At 40.3% G+C, this 25,466-nt stretch overlaps 1 protein-coding gene across 27 annotated transcripts in view; it reads right to left on the bottom strand.

Annotated features, from left to right (window-relative positions):
• The window catches only part of LOC119176963 (uncharacterized), a 351,479-nt gene that overhangs the window by 92,269 nt on the left and 233,744 nt on the right, over positions 1–25,466 (bottom strand). For 26 of the 27 annotated variants that reach the window (XM_075878307.1, XM_075878295.1, XM_075878310.1 and 23 more), the window contains 4 exons: positions 20,937–21,065; positions 20,736–20,839; positions 15,829–15,904; positions 612–10,520 (listed from right to left, as the gene is read on the bottom strand). In XM_075878307.1, coding sequence (XP_075734422.1) covers positions 612–10,520; positions 15,829–15,904; positions 20,736–20,839; positions 20,937–21,065 — 10,218 coding nt within the window. The remainder of the gene's footprint in view (positions 1–611; positions 10,521–15,828; positions 15,905–20,735; positions 20,840–20,936; positions 21,066–25,466) is intronic. The other variant, XM_075878298.1, reaches the window with a different exon arrangement.

Here is a 25,466-nt window from a genome sequence, read left to right as displayed (position 1 = left end):
TCGCACACTGTCAATAAAATATTCTTCTGAATAAGGCATATAAACATAATTACATTTACCAGTTCCTGGTGATTTTGATAATGTACTACCTTTACAAATGTGTGAAAACTGGGTTTCTGAAGCCTGCAAGTTTTCGAATAAAAGTTTTTCATCTGACCTTTCTCCAAACTCTGAACCCGTTTGGGTAGCCTCATTACATTGCCCACTAATGTTTTCTTTTGTAAGGGGCACAACAAGCTTCTCTGGAACGGTTACAGTGACTTTACCCTGCATGTTCATATCAGGCTCATTAGTATTATTGCCATCCATTTTCAACAACTCTTCAATCCTTACAGTTCCTTCAGAACCTTGCATAGATACTTTTTGTTGATGTATGTCAACTGGCACCTTATATTTTTCTGCTAAACTACTGGAGATATCAACGTCAAATGCCAAGCTGTTAACATTATCTTTTTTTTTTTCATCAGCATCTATATTAGGCCCGATGATATGGTCACGTACAATAATGCGTGACTGTCCTTCACTTGAAATAGCGGACTTAGGACTACGAGCGAACATCCTCTTCGGCAACTTGGTCATTTTTGACATAAAACCTTTTCCTGAATGCTTACCTAGCTTTGGGGTGCTTATTTCAATTCCTCCTTTGCTCCCTTCTGGCAGCTTCACAGTGCCTTCCTTTTCATATACTGAAATACTGACATCTGCTTCTGGCTTTTTGGTGGTCTTTAAATGGGTCTGCAGCTCCACTCCCACCTCAGGCATCTTGATCTCAATAGCCTCAGCTACTGTTGTATGCTCATCGGTTGAACCACTATCTTTAGAACCATGGTGGAACATTTTTTTGGGAAACTTGGCCATTTTTGACATGAAACCTTTGTCAGATGCTTTCCCAATTTCTGGAACATCCACTTCCGACTTTCCTGCAACACCTTCTAAAGTGACGGCAGGAACTTCAATATCTGTGCTTGCTTCTCGTTTTGTTGGAAGCTTGGCTTCTATCTTCAGGGTTCCTTCAGGTTGAGGAATGTCAACATGAGCACTTTCAGCAGTTACTATAGGCTCTTCAAAGAAAGTCCCAGCCTTTTTGCCATGAGGGAGCAGCTTTTTAGGCAGCTTAGAGATTTTTGAAACAAAGCCTGTATCTGATGACTTGCCAACTTCTGGTGTTGTTGCTTCAACTTTCCCTTCAATGCCACCAGCCAAGTCCAAAGTAACTTCACTCTCAGGCAACAAAATGCCTCCTTCTGCTACAGGCTGTTCATCTTTCAAATGTAACTTTACGTGAGTGTCCGGTAACTCAGCCTGAACATTCCTGACAAGTTCTAGGGAACTTTCAAGAGAAACTTCTCCCTTGGAGCTGTGAGGAAACACCTTTTTAGGAATTTTAGCCATCTTTGACATGAACCTACCATCCTCCGCAACAGCTATTTCAGAATCCCCTCCAATACCCCCGGTTAAATCCATAGTGACCTTCCTCCCTCTCAAAACATCACCTTCAGTATTTACAAAACCCTCAACATCCACTCCCAAATCAGCTTCAGGTACTTTTACTGGAACATGCTCAACCAATCCAGAGGAGCTTTCAACGAAATCCTTTCTCTTAGGGCTATGCAAAAGCATTTTTGAAGAAACATTGTCTATCTTCATCATAGATCCACTGCCAGCTGGCTTCCCAAGTTCTGGAGTTGTTATTCCGAGTTTTCCTTCAATACCCTCAGGTACACCTGCAGACACTTCCGGTAATGAAACATCCACGTCTACCTCAGGTCTTTCATGATCTTTCAAATGCACCTTTGGGCGAGTTTCAGGCAATTTCACCGGAACACTGCTACCAACTTCTGGTGGTTTTTCAAAAGATATGCTTCCTTTGGAGCTATGAGAAAACATTTTTTGGGGAAGTTTGACCATCCTCGACATAAATCCTTTATCAGATTGCTTACCTATTTCTGGAGCAGACATTTCAACTTTTCCCTCAACACTTTCTGGCAAATCAACATCCACTGTTTCATCAGAAATTCCTATGCCAGCTTCCAGTCCTGACTTTTCAATACCTGTCACATCTATCTTCAGGTGACCCTCAGGCACTTTTACATCAACCTCACCAACTCCTGGTACACCTTCGATAAAAATACTACCTTCCTTTGAGCCATGAGGAAACATTTTCTTGGGAAATTTGGCCATCTTTGACATAAATCCACCTTCAGATGGCTTACCTATGCCTGGACTTGATATTTCAACTTTCCCTTCAATGCCTTTTGGGAAATCAGCACTCACTGTCTTATCAGGAATTCCAATGTCACTTTCAGCTTCAAGCCTAGGCATTTCAGCCCCTTTTACACCAATTTTCAGATGAGCTTCAGGAATTTTCGCATCAACATTCCCAACCTCTGGTGCCCCAACAGAGATACTACCTTCCTTTGAGCCATGAGGAAACATTTTCTTGGGAAGTTTCGCCATCTTTGCCATGAAGCTGCCATCCGATGGTTCACCTATTTCTGGACCCGATATTTCAACCTTTCCCTCAATACCTTCAGGCAAATCAATACCCACTCTTTTGTCTGGCATTGCAATGTCAGCTTCAAGGACTGGTTTTTCAATACCTGTCACGTCCATCTTTAGGTGACCCTCAGGCAATTTTAGATCATCATCCCCAATATCTGGTGCCCTAATAGAGACACTACCTTCCTTTGAGCCATGAGGAAACATTTTCTTGGGAAGTTTGGCCATTTTTGACATAAAGCCGCGATCCGATGGTTTACCTATTTCTGGACCCGATATTTCAACCTTTCCCTCAATACCTTCAGGCAAATCAATGCCCACTTTTTTGTCTGGCATTGCAATGTCAGCATCAAGTCCTGCCTTTTCAATACCTGTCACATCCATTTGCAGGTGAGCTTCAGGCATTTCAGCATCAAAATCAACCTCTGGTGCCCCAATAGAGACACTACCTTCTTTTGAGCCATGAGAAAACATTTTTTGGGGAAGTTTGGCCATCTTTGACATTAAGCCGCGATCTGATGGTTTGCCTATTTCTGGACCCGATATTTCAAACTTTCCCTCAATACCTTCAGGCAAACCAATGCCCACTCTTTTGTCTGGCATTGCAATGTCAGCTTCAAGGACTGGTTTTTCAATACCTGTCACGTCCATCTTTAAGTGACCCTCAGGCAATTTTAGATCAACTTCCCCAACATCTGGTGCCCCAATAGAGACACTACCTTCCTTTGAGGCATGAGGAAACATTTTCTTGGGAAGTTTGGCCATCTTTGACATTAAGCCGCGATCCGATGGTTTACCTATTTCTGGACTCGATATTTCAACCTTTCCCTCAATACCTTCAGGCAAATCAATGCCCACTCTTTTGTCTGGCATTGCAATGTCAGCTTCAAGGACTGGTTTTTCAATACCTGTCACGTCCATCTTTAGGTGACCCTCAGGCAATTTTAGATCATCATCCCCAATATCTGGTGCCCCAATAGAGACACTACCTTCCTTTGAGCCATGAGGAAACATTTTCTTGGGAAGTTTGGCCATCTTTGACATAAAGCCACGATCCGATGGTTTACCTATTTCTGGACCTGATATTTCAACCTTTCCCTCAATACCTTCAGGCAAATCAATGCCCACTCTTTTGTCTGGCGTTGCAATGTCAGCTTCAAGGACTGGTTTTTCAATACCTGTCACGTCCATCTTTAGGTGACCCTCAGGCAATTTTAGATCAACATCCCCACCCTCTGGTGCCCCAATAGAGACACTACCTTCCTTTGAGCCATGAGGAAACATTTTCTTGGGAAGTTTGGCCATCTTTGACATAAAGCCGCGATCCGATGGTTTACCTAATTCTGGACCCGATATTTCAACCTTTCCCTCAATACGTTCAGGCAAATCAATGCCCACTCTTTTGTCTGGCATTGAAATGTCAGCTTCAAGGACTGGTTTTTCAATACCTGTCACGTCCATCTTTAGGTGAGCCTCAGGCAATTTTAGATCAACATCCCCAATATCTGGTGCCCCAATAGAGACACTACCTTCCTTTGAGCCATGAGGAAACATTTTCTTGGGAAGTTTGGCCATTTTTGACATAAAGCTGCGATTCGATGGTTTACCTATTTCTGGACCCGATATTTCAACTTTTCCCTCAATACCTTCAGGCAAATCAATGCCCACTTTTTTGTCTGGCATTGCAATGTCAGCTTCAAGTCCTGGCTTCTCAATACCTGTCACATCCATTTTCAGGTGAGCTTCAGGCATTTTAGCATCAAAATCAACCTCTGGTGCCCCAATAGAGACACTACCTTCTTTTGAGCCATGAGGAAACATTTTTTGGGGAAGTTTGGCCATCTTTGACATTAAGCCGCGATCTGATGATTTGCCTATTTCTGGACCCGATATTTCAAACTTTCCCTCAATACCTTCAGGCAAATCAATGCCCACTCTTTTGTCTGGCATTGCAATGTCAGCTTCAAGAACTGGTTTTTCAATACCTGTCACATCCATCTTTAGGTGACCCTCAGGCGATTTTAGATCAACATCTTCAACATCTGGTGCCCCAATAGAGACACTACCTTCCTTTGAGCCATGAGGAAACATTTTCTTGGGAAGTTTGGCCATCTTTGACATAAAGCCGCGATCCGATGGTTTACCTATTTCTGGACCCGATATTTCAACCTTTCCCTCAATACCTTCAGGCAACTCAATGCCCACTTTTTTGTCTGGCATCGCAATGTCAGCTTTAAGTCCTGGCTTTTCAATACCTGTCACATCCATTTTCAGGTGAGCTTCAGGCATTTTAGCATCAATATCAATCTCTGGTGCCCCTTCCACAGATATACTACTTTCCTTTGAGCCATGAGAAAACATTTTTTTAGGAAGTTTTGCCATCTTTGACATAAAGCCTCCATCCGATGGCTTACCGTTTTCTGGACCAGATATTTCAACTTTTCCATAAATGCCTTGAGGCAAATCAACACTCAGTGTCTTTTGAGGCAGTTGAATATCAGTTTCTAGGCCTGGCTTTTCAGGACTTTCCAACCCCACTTTAAGGCGAGCTTCAGGTGCCTTTACCTCCAATTCGCTTGCAACATCTGGTGCCTCTCCAACTGTAACACTTCCCTTTGTGCCATGGGGAAACATCTTCTTGGGAAGTTTGGCCATCTTTGACATGAAGCCACGATCCAAAGGTTTACCTACTTCTGGGATTGATATTTCAACTTTTTCCTCAGTACCTTTAGGCAAATCAATGCCCACTCTTTTGTCTCGCATTGCAATGTCAGCTTCAAAGACTGGCTTTTCAATACCTGTCACGTCCATTTTGAGGTGACCCTCAGGCATCTGTGCATGAACATCACCGATTTCTGGTGCCTCTTCTATAGAGACACTACCTTCCTTTGAGCCATGAGGAAACATTTTCTTGGGAAGTTTGGCCACTTTTGACATAAAGCTGCGATCCGATGGTTTACCTATTTCTGGACCCGATATTTCAATCTTTCCTTCAATACCTTCAGGCAAATCAATGCCCACTCTTTTGTCTGGCATTGCAATGCCTGCTTCAAGGTCTGGTTTTTCAATACCTGTAACGTTCATCTTTAGGTGACCCTCAGGCATTTTTAGATCAACATCCCCACCCTCTGGTGCCCCAATAGAGACACTACCTTCCTTTGAGCCATGAGAAAACATTTTCTTGGGAAGTGTGGCCATCTTTGACATTAAGCCGCGATCCGATGGTTTACCTATTTCTGGAGTGTCTACCTCAATTTTCGTTTCTCTGCCTTCTGGCAAATCAAGAGACACTTTTGCATCAGGAAATGCAATCACAGCTTCAACTTCTGGTTTTTTGGGACCTTGCACATCCATCTTAATATGAGGCTCAGGCATCCTTACCTGAACATCACCAATGCCTTCTGGTGTCCCCTCAACAGAAACACTTCCCTTTGTACCATGAGGAAATAATTTTTTAGGGAACTTAACCATCTTTGACATAAATCCTCCGTCTGATGGTCTGCCAATTTCAGGAGTGGACACCTCAACTTTACCATCAACACCTCCTGAAAAGTCAACAGCCATTTCTTTATCAGGAAGTTCAATTTCAGCTTCTAACTCTGGTCTTTCAGGCCCTTTTATGTTTACGTTAAGCTGAGCTTCAGGAACCTTTATCTGAGCTCCAGTAATTGCTTGTGGTGCTTCTATTGAAACACTTCCTTTACCGTGCGGTAGAATTTGCTTGGGGAGCTTGCCCATCTTTGACATGAAGCCTCCATCTGGTGCCTTGCCGACTTCTGGAGTAGATAGTTCGACTTTGCCTTCCATGCCATCTGGCATGCCAACAGCCCCTTTTTTATCAAGCAGTGCAGTCTCAGTTTCTAGTTCTGGTTTTTCAAAAGCTTCTGCCTCTGCCTTAACGTGAACCGCAGGCATCTTCACATGAATTTCGCCAACACTTTCAGGTGTCCCTTCAACAGAAACACTTCCTTTTGGGCCATGGGAAAACATTTTTTTAGGAAGCTTGGCCATTTTCGACATAAATCCTCCATCTGATGGCCTGCCAATTTCAGGGGTGGATACCTCCACTTTTCCTTCAAGTGTTTCTGGTGAACCAACAGCCACAGTCTTACCTGTTAGTAAAATGTCACCCTCCACTTCAGATCTTTCGGGAGCTTTTACATCCATTTTTAGGTGAGTTTCAGGCATCTTCACCTGAACATCAACTTCAGGTGCATCTTCAATAAAAACACTGCCCTTAGAGCCATGGGGAAACATTTTCTTTGGAAATCTTGCCATCTTTGACATAAAACCACTATCTGATGGCTTACCAACTTCTGGTGTTGAAATCTCAACCTTTCCTTCGACACCTTCTGGTAGGTGAACATCCACTTTCTTAGCGGGCTGTGTAATATCACCTAGTTCAGGCTTTTCAGGACCTTTCACGCCCATCTTAATATGAGCTTCAGGCATCTTTGCCTGAACACCACCAATGCCTTCTGGTGTCCCTTCAACAGAAACACTTCCTTTTGAACCATGGGGAAACATTTTCTTTGGAAGCTTGGCCATTTTTGACATAAATCCTTTATCTGAAGGTTTGCCAACTTCTGGGACTGACATTTCAACTTTTGCTTCCATGCCTTCTGGCAAGTCAGGAACTTTTTGTTCAGGCAGATTAACATCACTTTCTATCGTCGGTTTTTCATAACCTTTGACATCCATCTTTAGATGAATCTCAGGTGCCTTTGCTTGAATATCCCCAATTTCTGGTGTCCCTTCAACAGAACCTTTTGAGCCATGAGGAAACATTTTCTTTGGAAACTTGGCCACCTTTGACATAAAACCTTTTTCAGATGGTTTTCCCATTTCTGGAGTCGGTAACTGAACTTTTCCTTCAATGCCTTCCGGTATGTCTGCGGCCATTTCCAAATCAGGCAGTCCTATAACAGCCTCTACTTCAGGCTTTTCAGGACTTTTCACATCCATCTTTAGGTGAGCTTCAGGCATTTTCACCTGAGCATCAAGACCTTCTACTACACCTTCAACAGAAACACCTGCCTTGGTGCCATGAGGAAATATTTTAGGGGAAATCTTGCCCATCTTTGACATGAAGCTTTCATCAGACATTTTGCCAATTCCTGGAGTCGACAGTGCAACTTTTCCTTCTGCACCTTCCGAAAAGTCCATAGCCACTTCTTTATCAGGAAGTCCAATGTCAGCTCCTAATTCTGTTCTTTCAGAACCTTTTACACCCACCTTAAGCTGAGCTCCAGGAGTCTTCATCTGAGCTCCACTAATGGCATCTGAGGCTTCAATTGAAACACTTCCTTTAGAACCATGAGGAAAAATTTTCTTGGGTAATTTAGCCATCTTTGCCATAAAGCCTCCATCTGATGGCTTAGGGACACCAGGGTGTGATATTTCTACCCTCCCTCCAACACCCTCCGGTATCTCCACAGAAACTCCCTTCCCAGGCTGTGCATCAAAATCTAATTGAGGCTCATCTGGAATGTTTGCCTTTATGCCCAGGTTACCGCCTACCTTTGGAATATTAACATGAACATCCAGAGGTTCTGCTGATTTGCCCAGCTTGTCCAAGCTTGCATCAATATGTGCTTCAGGTATGTCAGGTAGATCTGCTGTCTGTTTCTTTGTGGGCAATGTGATATCAACTGTTGTTTGAGGCACTTTGATGCCTTTACCGCTTGTTTCTATCTGTAGTTCTGGCTGCAAAAACTCAATGCCAACGCCTTTCATAGCAACTGATGGTCTTTCTACTGAAATACCATCCTTAGAATCATGTGAAAAAATTTTCCTGGGTAGCCTAGTCACCTTTGAGATGAAGCCTTCCTCAGATGACATAGACGGGTCTTGAGCACTCAGCTCAATGCTCCCCTCTACACCTTCCGGTATGCTCGCAGAAAGTTCTTTTGGTAATGTGTCAGATACGATCATCTCACTGTCTGTGTCTAGTGTAAGTTGTGTTTCAGGAACAGAAGCATGAATACTTTCAGCTGACATCTCTTCCACTGAAACATCCCCTTTCAAACTATGAGGAAACATTTTTTTAGGAATTTTAGCCATTTTTGTCATGAAACCACTCTTTGTCAGTTTGCCATGCCCTGGGGTACTGGTCTCAATAGTGCCCTCTCCTTTATCTGGCCATTCCAGAGTAGTTTCCTTTGAAGTAAGCGAAAGCTCGACATCTGAGCTGATATCTGGATGCTTTGCATCAACAGTAAAATCCAGTTCTTTTGGCAGTGACTTGATCCCGCTAATATCAATGCCTGCCACAGCCTCTTCAACAGAACCAGCCACATCAACACCAGAAGGAACGGGCATATTAATGCTTTTACTCTTTTTCTTTATTTCAATGTCCGGTAATTCTGGTTTACCTACCTTTTTAGTACCAATATCCACCCCAGAGGGCAATGACGAATGACTGCTAATATCTACATCAATGGAAGCTGGCAATGTTTGAGTATCAGCCTGTTTGATCTTAATGCCCTTTTCTTTTTTCTTGAGTGTAGCATCTACTTTTGGCTCTTTTTTTGCTTTTTGTTTTGATAAAGAAATACTTTCACTTGCTGAGGAAGGTTCATCTTCGGATGAACTGGTTTTTGAACTACGAGGAAACATTTTCTTTGGAAGTTTGGACATTCTTGCAAAGAATTTACCATCTGATTCTTTAATTATGTCACCTGTACTTGTTTCTAAGTCTTCTCCATCCTTTGCTAGTGCATCTTTTGACCTTTTTGAAGTAAATTTAGATGTGTCTACTTCTACATCCACACTCTTTATTTCATGTATGGGTTTCTTTGAAGGCTTTTCACTGGCTTTCGGCAAAGTGGCAGACTTTGGAAACTTTCCGGACTTCTTTTTCGAAATAGGACTGCTTTCAGAAATTGACGATGGCTCTTCATCTGAAGCACTAGCTTTACCACTGCGTGGAAACATTTTCTTGGGGAGTTTAGCCATTTTTGAAAGGAATCCAGTATCTTGTGATTTGCCATCAGAGACAGAAAGCTCGACATCTTTGTCAACAGCTTCTGTAACTTCTTTTAGGTCTTTCTTTTTCTGCTTCAGTGGACTTGTTTCTTTTTGTTCTTTATGCTTCTTTTCAGCATCACTTGTGTCACTTGACATATCTTTCAGGCTCGTAGCCATATCAGGAATCTCAACTTCAGAACTAGGAAGCCTCTGTTTATCTTTACCTGCAAAGCTGCCTGTTCCCTCTGGACTTTTACTGCTTCTTTGTCGCTTAATATGGACTATTTCAACAATTTTCCCAGGAGTATCCTTTACAACTTTTTCCACTTTCTCTACAAGGCTACCTTCAGAACTTTTTTGTACTCGCTTTTCCTGTTCTTCTGTTGAAAAATCTGCTCCAAGTGACCCATTTTTACCAGCTCTGGTTAGGTCAGGAGACAAGGAACGCTCCTTGCTCTTTCTTTTGAAAGAGAATGTTTTTACAATATCTTTTCTTGGTGTCATATCTTCCTCAGGCAATGTACTTCGAGAATAACCTGCTGTAGCTCCACTGTCCGACGGGGTGTACATATCCCTTAATCTGGGCAAAGTGTAATCAGGGCCTGGAGGACTTGGGCTCTTTTCTTTTTTATCTTTCTTATCTTTCTTCTTTTCTTTTTTTAGCTTGCCATCAGTAGCTGGCTCTTTGGAGGCATCTGCAGCCTCTCTGATGCTTGAGACAGTCATGGCATCAGTGGTACTGGTGAAGTCCCTTTCAGGTGTGATACTGTCCCTTATCCTAGGCAGGCTGTAGTCAGGCCCTTGGGGTTTGGGGCTCTTCTCTCTCTTGCTTTTCTTCCTTAGGTCTCGAGGAGGAGCTGTCGGGCCTGTCTCAACAGCTGCATGTTGAGTGACCTCTGCAGAATCAGTCTTCAAGACAGGCTCTTCTTCGAAAGTCTCTTCGACAGCCATCCGGGGAGCTGCCTTCTCCTTCGAACTTCCTCGCACAATGCGACCAATTGCCGCTGATATTGGAGATCCTTTGCTGTCTCCTGGAACGGCCTTGCTGGTTCCTGTCCCCATAGACATTTTATTAAAAAGTCATCCCCAGCCACAAGTTGATCGGCTTAATTGAAGCAATAGCAATGTGCCATTAAATGCATTTAGAAGTACAAAACTTCATATCCACTATAGTCAAGCAACAAGTACAAGGCAAACTACATAATTCATACATCCTGCTAAAAACACCTAATATTTCTTGCACTTTTAAACACAATTTACTGACTGCTATGAATCTAAGGATCTTCCCCTCCATCAAAACCAAGACTCTGTCCTATTTATACTAAGTGCATGATAAAAATATAGTATGAAGGCAAGTTTTGTTATGAGAGATGCTTTTAGATTTAGAGATAAAATTATTATAGTTGAATTATTGAAAGACATATTGCAGTGCAAAAAGGCAACCACACAGAATATAAACAAGTACATGTAAATATGCTGTGCAGTTGTTCCCTTGCACTGCGCTGAGGCCCTTAGGAAGCATTAACTAGCCCAGCGACAACTCAATTTGCAAAAATTTTTGTTTACATGGTAGCAACCATAAACAAGACTTATGCTGTGACAGGCTTGTAATGCCTCCATACATTTCACCAAAAGTCAGAAATTTAAGATCCTTACACATCACATCCTTTTAGTGGCTCTAAGATAAAACACAGCTGGTGCTATGTACGTTGCTCATGTCTCATAATAGTCTGTACTGTTCATTCACGCAAGATAATGCCTTTTGATACCGCATACTCACAGCCACTAGCCACTAAATCACCCAGATATGTTATTACTATCAAACTGGTAATGCAACAGAGTGTAATAGTTGAACTTAATCTCTGAATTTCTTACCTAAATGCCATTTAAGTATGGCAGTATCAAATCTGAGTAAAGTGAAATTTTCTATCCTATACTGAATGGTACACGTCACTACATAAAACAAATTTTATTTGCGTCTTTGCATGCAGTACTATTGAAATATAAAACTCAACTTTAGCACTGGACATTGGCATATGTGTCCTGAAAAATGTGTAAGTGTAAAAAAAAACAAACCAAATATCAACAAAAACTGCTCCGAAGCACAGCTTGCAATGTGAAAAAACAGCAGCATGCGTGTATAGTAGCAAAGCAAGCAGTGGACCCTTTTGAAAAAAATTTAACAGGCTCACTTACGGCCCGGCTTCTCAATGTAGTCGGAAGAGGGGAAACTGTCAGTCCACTACAGGGGCGAGGTCAGGTGACACACTAGCAGACTTGAAAACATTCCATTCCACTGTCAAATGCTCTTGAAATATAGCCTAGCTTCTATAACTCGTCTTTTCAAGTAATTGTTTAGGTTGTATGGGTTGCGAAATAAGCACTACAGGATTAGAAGAAAATAGTACGGAAAGAGTTGACGAGCAAACTATAACTACAGTGTTCATGTATCTTGCCCACGTAGCGAAAACTTGATGAAGATCACAGATCGTACACCCCCTTTGTTGGCTACCAATGAGTGATACGTATATTTTTGTTTTTTATGTGTTCAAAACAGTCTGTCTCTATATACTAATGTAGTGTAGAAATAATTCTAACCAAAAATGCAAATGTGAGCCCATACATACTTATCAATTTAGAGAAAATATTGAAGCCTTACTATTAACACAAAGACCTATAACTGCAAAAAGGAATGAAAAATAAATACAATGCACACAAAAGTGAATATAAATGACAAGTAATGCCTTTACGATGATGCCTGAAACAAAAAAGCTGTGAAATGAAAGGTAGTTTTCCAAAAAATATATCAATAGAGTATCACAAGTAGTTTTTAGATAACCACTTAGCAGTACTCATGCTTCCGACTACCAATTTTTTTCAAATTACCTACTTTTTCATGTCCAAATATTGTAAAAAAAACTGCAAAAAAGATATCAGTAGGAGGTATTGATCAAGAGCATAAATTAGTTCTAAAAATCATCCTTTCTTTAATGGTATAATGGTATACACACAAAGATAATTGAACATGCTCATATAGCTATTATATGTTAGTTTCACAGTACGTCAACACAACTGGTGCATGCCTCTCTTGATGAGATAAGCAGTAAAAGTAAGCTTTGTGCTGGTCTGCCGTTCCCTGCCTCTCACTTACTGTGCAAAATGGCACTCACACAACCATGTTCATGGTCACGAAATTCTTCACAAAAACATTCATTGAAGAAATAAATGCCTGCATCATTAATCAAAAGGCACGCAATATGTGCTTGAATACCTTCATGAATATTTTTCTGCTTACCACAGTGCACTATACTTCAAAAGTGTACATTTTCACCAATACAGAGCATTTTTACAGATGTATTTACGTAGACTGCAGACAATGTGACGTGTGATCATCATATCAGTTATCACTACAACTGCAGTTGTTATGAGGAAGTTTTCATGCACATTATATCAAGGATCTCAATGTCTTTAACAGAGTTAGCAAAGAACACTGTAAATCACTCCAAGAATGAGCCTGCTTCAGTCCGCACACAAAATCTGCATGTACGAGCATGGCACCTGCTGCAACCAAGCTGCAAGCAGCATCAGCAGCCACTACAATACACCATGGGTTCCCAACAATGTTAGCAAGTTAAGAAAAAAAGCAGCCACTAGAAATAAAATTGGCAGCTGCAAGGCTGTGCAGTACTGGCACAAGAGTGAAATTATCACAGAAATACAATGCTAGAGCAAAACAAAAGCACGTGAATTTGCTGCTTATAAAATCTGCTGATAAGATTAATATCTTCAATAAGGTAACATTTCTTAATTTTTTATTTTACTTTATAAGCAGCAGAGTCTGTCATACAGATAAATATCTAATATCATAATATAAATGTGCTATTTCCTTCCAATAAAACTGTATTTCTCAAGAAATGCACATGATATTTCACATCTTGTGCTTAAGTACTATGCACATACTGGTAATGCAGCAATAGCAGTTAACATTTAACATTGTACTGTGCAGATCAATAGTAACACAAGCAGCAAGACCTTCACAAAAAAAAGTACGTTTGGAACTTGTTTGCCAAACATTTTCAAGAAAATACATTCACCACCCATAAGAATGCAGTCTTGCGTCAGGTATCAGTGTTACTATTTAATTAATGACTACAGATCAAGAAGAGCCCTTCTGCTAGTTTTCCAGCTGAAAAAAGAAAACTAAAAAAATAGCAGTTATTTACACTGTAAAAACATCCAAACATTAGAATAATCTGAATTATTAGAATACAAAAAAAAAAATCAGTTTTTCATACTACCAGAGTTAAGCTATGCAATCAGATTCTACTAGGAAAAAACAAAATATGCCTTGTAAAACGTTTTTGTTAGGAAACACTCAAGTATTGTAGCTCTGGTATGATAAATTAGTACTTGAGCTCAAATAAAGCCATTTATTTAGGAACCATGTTATGACAGCTTAAAAATGCTAATAATCAAATTGCAAGATATCCTAATGAAGGCCTTGCAGTATGGCACATACTCTTCACATTGCCACACAAAAAAAAACATCTGCAAAACAACCACTGAAACACATATATTGAGCAGAACCAAGCAAAAAATTAAACAAAACAACATATTGGTTTTACTTTGAGCACATAAGACTGGCTTGCAATATGCACGGCAAACAGTGTTAGACATGGTGCAGCGTGTCAGTAGCTAGAGCGAGCACATTGAAAGCAGGGCCATAACCCCAGCACAACTGCTGCAAAACATATGCTTGTGGTGGAAAAAAGTAACAAGCAAGCATAGCAATGGCTTGTGAGCAGCTCAAAAACATGTGCATGATGTGATTAAGTGCTGTGACATTTCAGTGTTACCTAATTATTATTTAACTTCTGTCCTTACATAGCAAAAGATGTTTGACTAGAAACAAGAAAGTACAACAATTAGGTCTGCGTGGCACCTATTCCATTATATAAAAATATACCAGCTGCTGCACAAAATTAGACAAGGAGGCACCCAAAGATGACATAGCACTTATCACATACTGCAAATTTCTACTGATCAATTATCATTAATCAAATTATAGCATTTGCTCAAAGCACTCTAACATTTTCTTCATGAACTGCAGGATTAATGTCTTGCCATATAACTGTACCCAGCCATGGCCATCTATTTAACACTTGACCACAAATTTTATATTTACTGTTCAGTATTAGCCGTGTCATATGCTTTATCTAAGAAAAGACATAATAAAGATACCTAACTGCAGTTGTAGTATTATTACGTTTTCTGCCGTTATTAAATACAACATGCCCTTTTTGACCAAAAATTAACTAAGATGGTCTAATTTCATTATTACATTTTCTGATATTTGAAACACAAGGATTAATTCTTAAAGGGACATTAAAGATAATCTCATATATCACTTAACAACTGAGACAACAGCACTTGTAGTCGTTGTATCAGTTCTATTGCATATTGATCATGCTAGAATTAAATTCCTTGAAGAACATGCTCAAGAGGGGCCATTATTTCTTACTCTTTGCAACACATTTGTTGCTTTCTCAAACTTCGAGTGACAGTGCATCTTAAGGGCTCTGCATCACATTTCGCCAGCAAACCTGCTCAGTTGCCTTCCTCCAGCTACCAGTATTTCATCCTCTTATGTCATTAAAAATGAGCTCCATCAAGTGCTGTGAATCAGACATGTTCACAATAGTTTTATGTCATATGTAGTTTTGCTTGATTTGCAACTCTGCTCGTGAATAACAATTCCTCCCTTTCAAATTTTCGTACAGATCACTGACAGTGTTTGAAGTTTGCCTACACCACTGCAGACAACTACAAACGTCAACAGTTCTTAACACAAAGGAAACATGCAACAAATTAGAAATTCAGACAGAGAGGTACCACAATTTTGATGCAAAGATGAGCAGAGAGTAAAACCTTTGTTGGCAGTAAAACAAAACATGAAGCACAAAAATAAGTTGACTATTGAGCAATAGTTTGGTAAAATCATTTTAATACATTTCCACAAGTAATAAAAATGTAGTAAAAATGACCTTAACAGATAATGCTTTTCATACCATGCTACGTTAATAGTCCACATGGCCTTCTCATAAGTTTTCTCATTTGATAAATTTTGTAAAAAAAAGAAAAAATAGGTTTCGCAAAGAGGTTAGATAAGGGCTTTCATGTTTTATGCCCTAAATGTCATCAAAGTGAAATTAACCTTATTGTCCCTTTAAGAATTTTTTCTTTTTTTCTATAGATACATTAGTTTTCTTATTAAACTCGTTTGACAGATAAAAAAATGTAAAAACAATTCAGGCAATTTAAAATCAAGCAAATAAAGCTCATAATGAAAAACCTACTCACCCTTAGCCTCAGAACCTGTGTGCTTCTCATGGACCGATCCAGTCTCGCTACTTGTCTCTTCCGCCGACTCGGCCTCCTTGCACAGAGTGTGAGAAACATGATCCCTGATGAGGCCGCCCGTTACGTTGCTCAGAGCAATTTTACAAAACGCTCAATGAAACCACGCTATAAAAACTCCTTATATACTCATTCGTACAAATTCAAAAACGAACACTGAAAGCAAGGACAATGGTAGCTGTAACACATCCCACACTAGAACAGCGGTCCAGAATGTGGAAAGAACAGCAAGTTAGAAACGACTTTCAATGAAAAAAGTACTACCTACCTTTACAAAATAATATTGACAATGCTTCATATTACCAGAGTCATGAATAGTCGGAAGGTTCTTATAGAGCCTCAAGCATGCACAATTTCCCTCTGTGTAAGCCTTCAAGAATGTAAGGCAGAGCATGCACAATGGGCAACTTTAATTTTTATTTTTCTTCCTTTCTTTTTTTTTAGGTTTCTGGGAAACTAGTGATTGTCCTGCCTCTTCTTCTTTATTCTCATGCTAGTTTCACACAGCCACTTTTAGTGTGTATTCTGTAAGTGAATGGGCCATTACAATCATTATAAGGTGATTATGTGATTATAATCCTTATAATAATTATTTCATAAACACAAAACAACATTCAGTATTTCATTCATTTATCAAATTTCAGCAAACAGCAACAAAGGCAGAGCTGCAAGTGATAGGAGAAAAGCTGTTTAAGATAGCTTGAAGAGCCTGGACTGTCCAGAACGCTGAGAGTTAAATTAATATCATAATGGTGCTTCACACAACAGCCTTACATACACAGTGCCAAAGGAGATCAGAAAGATAATAATGTAATAACACTGGATCAAGCACCCTACTCTAGAAAGAAAGAAAAAAAGATAATTTAGAAAAAAAATTCAATGTGTCAGTGGTAATTGAAACAAAGAAGAAAACAGTGGATTTATGTAACAAAAGGCCTCCTCTATCATGCTACTGAATTTTAGCCATCATTTAATCACTCGGCAAGCAGCCATGTTGTTCCTAAAGCATGGGGGTTAGTAAACCTTTTTTCCTTTATTTAGTTAGTCCGATTGTTAGGGATGCTTATGAAGATAACCTAACCAAACAAAAAATTGCGTAACAAGTTTAGCTACAAGACACGTTACCCTGCGAGGTGCATGCTCGTATTCAGTTGAGGGTTTTTTTTTTTTTTTTTTTTGCAAAAAGAGCCAAATGTAGAAACTAAGACTAGGCTAAATTTCATGGGAACATAAAGCACACCTAAGTATCTTCACCTTCTAGAATAGTTCTAATGAAAATTGGGCAAATCCTTATTGTAACATGAACTCAAAAATGCAGTTTCTAATCTAAAATGAGCCAAACACTTCAACTGTTTTAATCAAACTAGTCCCACTCATTAAACTAGTACTGCGCCAACGGTCGTGAGCAAAACAACCAACATGGAGTCACCCAAAATACTATTTCATTTGTGTCATGGATGCTTTGCTTTCGTGTATACCTTCCGCGATCAGAGTTTTTAGGGCGAGTTGGTGCTTACAAAAGGACATAATGGTCAATGACAAAACTCGATTATAAAGAGTAAAAGGCTGACTTTCCTACTTCCTTTTGCCTCTTAGTGATTCTTTTCAAGTTTAGCACTATGGTATCATGTCCTCCCTTCACTTCAACACGGTATATTTGAACTATAATACACAAAAATGAAAATGTTGGGCATCTATCTATTTTATGAAGAAAAAAAAAGTGGTCAAAAATGGCGTCGCATAAAATGAACTAGAACACTTTTCAAGGCTTTCAACAGATGCCAAGAACAAGAACACAGTGATGACAATCCAGAAAAGTGAGCCTTTTGCGAGGAAGGACCACTCGCTCTTCATGTCTAGTAATCGCCATTACGCCCATACGACGAAGCCTGGCACGGACAGCACAAGGATGAAGTCAATTCTATCAGAAAATATTGCTATGCCGTACACTCAAATCATTTTACTGTTATTTTACGAGCTAATTCATGCCCAAATGATATGTTCTAATCTGTATGAGCCAAATGCAGGCTTTACTCCTCAACACTGACGATATTGGGCTATGTATATTTTAGCCACAATATACATTTGTGGTATTTAGGGGAGAGGAGCATACTGGCAAAAAGTTGGAGCAGGCCCGACCATATTTCAGTAGAAAACAATACTGGGCTCTGTAGATTTTAGCCACAATATACATTTGTGGTATTTAAAGGAGAGGAACATACTGAGAAAAGTTGTTTGAGCAGGCCCGACCATATTGTCAGTAGAAAAAAAGTGTTTTTCTCAGTTTCAGTTAAATTGCATTTGGCTAATTTAGGAAAAAAAATGCCTCAATTATTGTGAAGTCACTGGCTAGAAATTGATCACGTCTTCAAAGGGCAAGATGTGACACTTATAAGAACCACAAGGTATAAGACACAGTGCTGCTTTTGCCCATCTTCTTAATGCAAAGTCTTCTTAACTACTAATTGTTGTATAAATGAAATGGAAAGAGAATCCTTAAACTGTCCTTTTATTGTGGCACCTTCCATAAATATAAAGACAACAGACTCAGTGGTGATGATATGCACAAAAGTGATATGCACAAGTTAATATGAGGAAAGTCATGAACGGCGTTCACAATGCTATGTACTTACATACTTTGTGTATAGATTTCTCATTATCATTCTTCCCTCAACATGAATTATGCATTGCCTTCATCCCTGTGACACCACTATGTCAATTTTTAACACTGTACACGTGCATTTAAAATTTAACACTACTTATAAATAGCATAATAATAAATAGAAAAATTGCATGACATTAAACTTATGACCTCTCTAGTATGGAACCCCTTAAAGGCGTCCTAAAACACTTTTTCAAATAACCATGGAATGGATTCACTGAAAAAGCTTATTGCCTCACAAATTCAACATCGCGAAAATTTTATGAATCTGTCCAGTACAAGCGCAGTTACAAAGAATTGTCGCAGGCTGCAATCGCGTTCTCTCTTCTCTCGTCCTGGGGAAAGCGCTGGAGGCTAAACACAGAGAGTTGGCAGGGGCAAAAGAAGATACGTCACGTGCGCCTCGCGACCTTGAACACTTCTTTTTTTTTTTCCTTCGAATACGCGGCTTTTTCCGTGTGATCGCACGCATGAACAAGTCACGACCTCCCGCAGCGATCCCTATAACGACCGAGCACGCCCTGTTCAAATCAGCTAATGGCTGATAGATGGCCTTCGATGCGCGTTTTTTCAGCGTCTTCTATCATTTCTCGAGAGAAGAGAAAGCAATTTTTAGCTGACTTTGATCATTTATTGTGAATTCCAGGTCGCGTGCTGCGCTATATTTGACTCGCGTGTTCTCGGGAGCCTCTACTACGGATTGGCAGCATTTTCTGACCTGCTCAAAGTGTTGCAGGGCTCTTTCAAGGATTTTCTATTACCTCAGCTCGTCACAAGCGATTGGCATTTTTTCAGCCTATGACAAGCTGGTCTAGTCATAAGTAGTTGGCCACTTTTTTAATGATATCTGATGAGCTAAAAATGTCCAAAGGTATTTTTTATTTGGTACTTAGATGGCATAGGTGGTTTTGCTTTCAGCGAATTTGCATAAATAAATGCTTTTGCGCACAAGATGGTAGCAGGTGTTTCATAAAAGCCAAGTTCACTTTCCTCGTGAGATTTTTCACATACTTTCAGATAAGCATGGCATCATCCACCTGATGCTTCAGTGCAATAGTTTGCAATATATCTGATGATGATAATGAAAGTGACCAGGATGTTGATTTTGTGATTCTTCAAGCAAAGAAGACAGTCGTGAGACTTTAGATAACGGAAAGTTAACGAAGGGGGCAAAATTGCTCATTACACTGTTGCCATTCCTATGAATAGCGTTATGTCAGACAAGTTATTGGAATTTTTCACACCATAAAAAAATTCAACCTATATGGTAACATTAGTTTTAAAAAATGAGCCTCATGAGAATAAACAAACATTGCAAGGGGTTATATGTAGCATATCATGAAAGTAAACACAGTAGGCCCTTGCATAAAATTTTAATTCACAGTAACCCTTCAAATAGATTGCCATGTGTGTAATGAATCTGCGTGATTAGTGTTATGACTGCACTCACAGTGCCATCTTTTTTCAAGGTAGCCGATGTTGAAACTTCGTAACTGACTAAGCCTCAGTCTGGGAACTGAAAATTCCCAGCGGTGATCACAGCTGTCTTTTTTAGGGGCACGAGGAACAAGAGACACTCTTGTTTCTCCTAAGCACTTCCAGGTGAGCACATATTTCTGGTTTTGGAAAAAAAAAAAATATGTTTTGATAGAAAAAACCGGTACGAAATTGATGGTTCTGCTCGAAGTTAAAGGTTATACTAAATACATATAATATTGAAGCATAACTTTTCTTAAAATAAGGACCAATTAATTGTCACCAATAATTAATAAAAATCAGCTGACCGAGTTCATTGAAAGAGCAGAGCTTTTCTTGATAGCAGCTGTGTTCATTGCAGCACCTAACGAAGCAGAACCAACCATCCACTTCGTAAGTGGCCTCCAAGATCTGCTTTGGCAGCGTGCAGAACACGAAGTTAACCCAATGTATAAACCAAAGCAACCACCATGTGAATGCCACCACCAAACATAGTCAAGGATCAGGGTCACCTCCAGATTTCTTTAAAACTTAATTGTTTGCTTGCTCATTCGTTTCACACCTTTATAACAGCCACGGTAATTTTTTCAATGATACACACAGATACTTCGTGCACACCAGATAATCATTACAAAACTAATTTTCCTTTCATGTTCTTAAATGAAAAGTAATTATTAGTGTCCATGCATAAGTACATGTTCGTACAACTGACCTTCATGAGGTCTTGCTCGTCGTAAGAGACGTCTAAGGTAGCATTCCCTCTCTTCAGTGATGTGTCTTTGGGAGTCCCCAGTTCCTCACGGAAAGTGTCGAACCCTTAGAAAAACAAGCAGTCATGTAGAAAACTAACGTAATGTAAATGAATACATACTACTACTAATAATGGTAAATCTTTTTCTCTAAATCAACATACCGGACTGGTCAAGGTGAACTTTGGCAACAGCTTTTTCAACATCGTCAGTCACAAGCTCTACATTGAACATGCATTTGTTGACAATATCTTCACGGTTGATCATCCGCAGTCCTTTCTCCAGGTTGTTTCCTGCAATTTACCAAGTACATAGTAATGTGTTTTCTCAGAGTGACTCATTCACCAGCTCACGACTATTAACTTCCACTTTTCATATACAATAGAATCTTGGTAAACATAAATCACTGAAATAGAATTGCTGCTTAAAATGAAATGTCTCTAATTCGATCGATTTTGTACTTGACTACTGCACCCATATATGTCTTCTCAGAAAAGATAACGCCTGCTAAATGGAACATATTTTCCTGATCCTTTCAGGTCCACTTAACAAAATTTTACACTGCTGAGCTGCCATTATTCATAACATTAAAAGTCAATTCACTTCAATTTCAGCAATCTGAAAACTGCTGCTAGAACTTTCACACACAACTTCAGTTAAGACCCCGTTCACATTAGATTGATTGATATGATTGATATGTGGGGTTTAAGGTCCCAAAACCACCATATGATTATGAGAGACGCCGTAGTGGAGGGCTCCAGAAATTTCGACCACCTGGGGTTCTTTAACGTGCACCCAAATCTGAGCACACGGGCCTACAACATTTCCGCCCCTATCGGAAATGTAGCCGCCGCAGCCGGGATCTCATTCACATTAGTGACATGAATATCTAGACATAGGAAGTACAGATGTTAAGTAAGCAAAGGATACATACGCCAAGATTTTTCTTAGTTAGCTATGCTACCCAATGAAAGTAGAGAAAGACAAAAAAGAAATAAAGCAAAAATGCCAAAATACACAGCTGTTAACTTGAACAATGTTGCCTGCTGGCACAAAGAACTTTTATCACACTATATCGTGTGTCTGAAAACATCGCCACAAGGTTTTGCTATGTGTTTCTGGAAGAAATTGTTATACCATTTCATGAATGGCCCAGGTTACTACCTACTTGAATTTAATAATTTTGTAAGTTATATATAAACATACATTTTTAGAGACAGTGTCCCTCCAGTAACTTATTAGAATGCTAGATTTCTATTCGAGGAAGAAGCCTCAAGTTGGGGGGAGGGGGCATCTTCGACTACACTTATTCAAATGCAAGCCGATTTCCAAAAAAAATTCTATTTGAGCCAGCTCCTGAACCAATCTTTTGGTGTACTTGGGATAGAACAATGCATTCTAGTGCCTGTAGGAGAAAATTATTCCAATTTCAACCTGTCACTTTTGATAAGGATGGTTGAAAATTGGTAGGAAACAGAATAGAATCACTAAGATTACAAATTTGCAACTCTGCACTTAAGAGGCAGATGTCGAAGTTCTATAAATGGCATCCAATAAAGTACCTAGAGGGGTCAAATGTGATGTACAAACTTACTGTATATAGGAACATTGTGGAATGTACTCAATAGTTTTGCAAAAGTCCCATCTAACAATTAGTAGCATATTTCAAACAATTACAACATACAGTGAAATCTCGATACAACGAATTTGAAGGGACCGCGGAAAATAGTTCGTTATTTTGAAATATCGTTATAGTGAAAACATCGAAAATTCGCATTAAAAATCGTAAATGCAACAAAAGGAGTCGCCTACCTTTGCTGTATACACATCCGCAAACGCTTGATTTTATGACGAGCGTGAAAAGAAACAAAACGCGAAGTATTCCGGAATGAGCGCACGTTTATTTGAAAAAGTCGGTGATCTTGGCCTGGCGGGTGCCCCTCAACTGCCGCAGGACGAACGCTTCGAAGTTGTCCACATTCTTATGCTCTGCTTCGGTGGCATTGCTGCACCTGCCAAGGTAAGTGCGCATCTTTCGCACGCATTCCATGATGTCGGCGTTGGAAAGCGATTCTTCTGGTTGGCTAACGGGCGCGGTCTCAGCATCGTCCTCGCCATTGGCGTCCTCGTCGCTGCTATCACCACGAACAGCACTGACGATGTCATCGGTCGTCAGTTCGGCTGACGTGCATGCTTCGTCGTCACACTGCACATAGTCCTCGAACGTCACCGAGGCATCCATCGCGAGTATTTCGACGACTTCTTGCCACATGCCACTCGCGTCGCTTTCTTCGCTGCCTAGTTCAGATTCAGATGGCATTACTACCAAGCCTGCCTTTCTCCAGCAGTTCTGGATGGTGGTTGATGTAACGCTCCACCAGGCCCCGGTAACCATTTCTGTGGCCTGTTGCACATTGATGGAGGTAGGCAGCTTCATCCGAAGATTTATCAGCAATCGCTGAACCAGGCGTGTCCGGTAATGGGCCTTGACACTTTTTATGATGCCTTGGTCCAGTGGCTGGAGCAAGGACGTACAGTTTGGAGGCAAGAATTCCAGCTGTACATTTGTCAGCCAGACATTAACAAGATGCGCCGAGCAGTTGTGGGCGATAATCAGGATTTTCCTACCTGCGCTCCTCATCTCATCGTCCACCTTTAGTAGCCACTCAGAGAATAACTCTCGTGTCATCCACGCGCGTGGATTAGCCCGATAATCGCACGGCAATGAAACAACGTTCCTCATGCAGCGAGGCTTCTTGTATTTGCCGATCACCAAGGGCTTCAGCTTCTTGGTGCCTGTGGAATTGCAGCATAACAATACCGTAATCCGGACTTTGGACTGCTTGCCGCCTTTGCAGCTGTTCCCTTTAAAATGCATGGTTTTATCAGGAAGCATTTGATAGAAGAACGCCATTTCGTCCGCATTGAATATATCATCTTCGGAGTATGAAGCGACGATTTCGCGGAACTTCTCGTCCCTCCATGCAGCAGCGCTTGCTGCGTCTGCCGCCTTCTCTTCACCAGACACCACTTGCCAGGTGATTCCATTCCTTTCACGGAAACGATGAAGCCACCCCGCGCTTGCTTCGAAGCCTGTGATGTCCAAAGCATCAGCGAATTGCCGGGCTTTTTCCTGCAGACACTGGCACATTTTGAGAACGCGCGTCCTTGAACCAAGTCAGTACTGCAGCATCCACTTCTTGGAAATTCCCAAGTCGGAGCCGTTTTCTTGACGGTGCAAGTTGGGACCCTCGGTGCAGCTGGAGGATCTTGTGTCGGTCCTTCAGGATGGTTGCGACAGTTGATGGTGCAACCCCCATCTCGTTCGCAATGTGGATTTGTTTTTTACCGGCGTCCACTTGAAAAAGAATATCCACTTTTTCTTTCAAAGAAAACTGCCTCCGTTTCTTTTTCGCGCTGCTTCCGGAGCTCATCGCGAACGCAGAAACGAATCACTCTAACCTTTAAAACGAGAAAGCCGTACGACAATCGTGCGACGTTGCCGGTCGACGTAACAAAACAAAGGCGGCGAGGTTAGGCTCAACCTGGCTCAACGAGCATGCAAAAAAAAAAAAAACATCGAAAACAAGGTACTGGCGATGGCGATAGGGCTAGCCAGGCTAGTGCGCATTTAGCATAAGGCAACGCATGGAGAAATGAGCAGGAGCTCTGATGATGATGATAGTGCCACATATGGCGCTCGGCATTTAGAACGCCGCACGTAATTTTTACGCTAGAAATTCGTTATTTTGAAGTGCTCTTAAGGTACCAGGGTGATAAAATTTGATACGTTATTCTGAAACATTCGTTATTCTGAAATTCGTAGTAGTGAAATATTTTTACATTGAACCAATGGACATTTGGAAGGGTATTTCCGAAATATTCGTTAATCTGAAAAAATCGTTAATCTGAAAAAATCGTTAATCTGAGGTTCGTTATAACAGGATTTCACTGTATAACAATTTTGCCCACTTTGGATGTGTTATGCCCAGTTAAAAAAGTTGACATTTTTTTTTTTTCACTGCTTAGTAAGAAAGTTGTAAGCTTTATGCTAATTAGTGTTTCAATGTTCCAATTTGCATAAGTTCTGATTAAAAACAATGACCAAAATAAAAACTCTACTTTCCTACTACTACCCCACTCTTCATTTTAAATTTACAAATTTATTCAGATTTGGCACAGTGGTTGTTGAAAAAAAAAAAAAGGGATTTGTAAATTCTCTCATACGTACCTAGATAGGAGCGCATGAGCTAAACTTTTCTCTAAGAACTGATTATTTTGCAGTCACTAACATAGCACATGTCATACAACTGATGTACTAATAGTGAATTATAACGTGATATACATAAATGGTATGCTTGTGAAGAACATGCATAAATGGCGATGTTTATGTAACACTATTTTGTTTTCTAGAATTTGAAAAATGTACCTCAGGCAAGGGCTGTACACTGTCATTGTACCATTGTGCCACATGCATTCAAGAACAGTATAATAGTACAATAGCAGCTCAGAAAAGCCCTAACTACACCCCATTTCACTTTAAAGTAGTGTACCAATTTTTGTTCATTATTGCAAAAGATTCCACAGAGTAACAAAAGAGCTAAAGTATGCTTTTAAGCGATACAGCTAGAACAGCCTCTGCCAACGACTTTAAGTTCGGGCTGTTGACAAATGAACATAAATTATGACATAAA

This window comes from Rhipicephalus microplus, chromosome X, assembly GCF_043290135.1.
Source record: "Rhipicephalus microplus isolate Deutch F79 chromosome X, USDA_Rmic, whole genome shotgun sequence".
Classification (NCBI taxonomy): domain Eukaryota; kingdom Metazoa; phylum Arthropoda; class Arachnida; order Ixodida; family Ixodidae; genus Rhipicephalus; species Rhipicephalus microplus.
The sequence above is the reverse complement of the archived record's forward strand: the minus strand, read 5'-3'. Positions and strand labels throughout refer to the sequence as shown.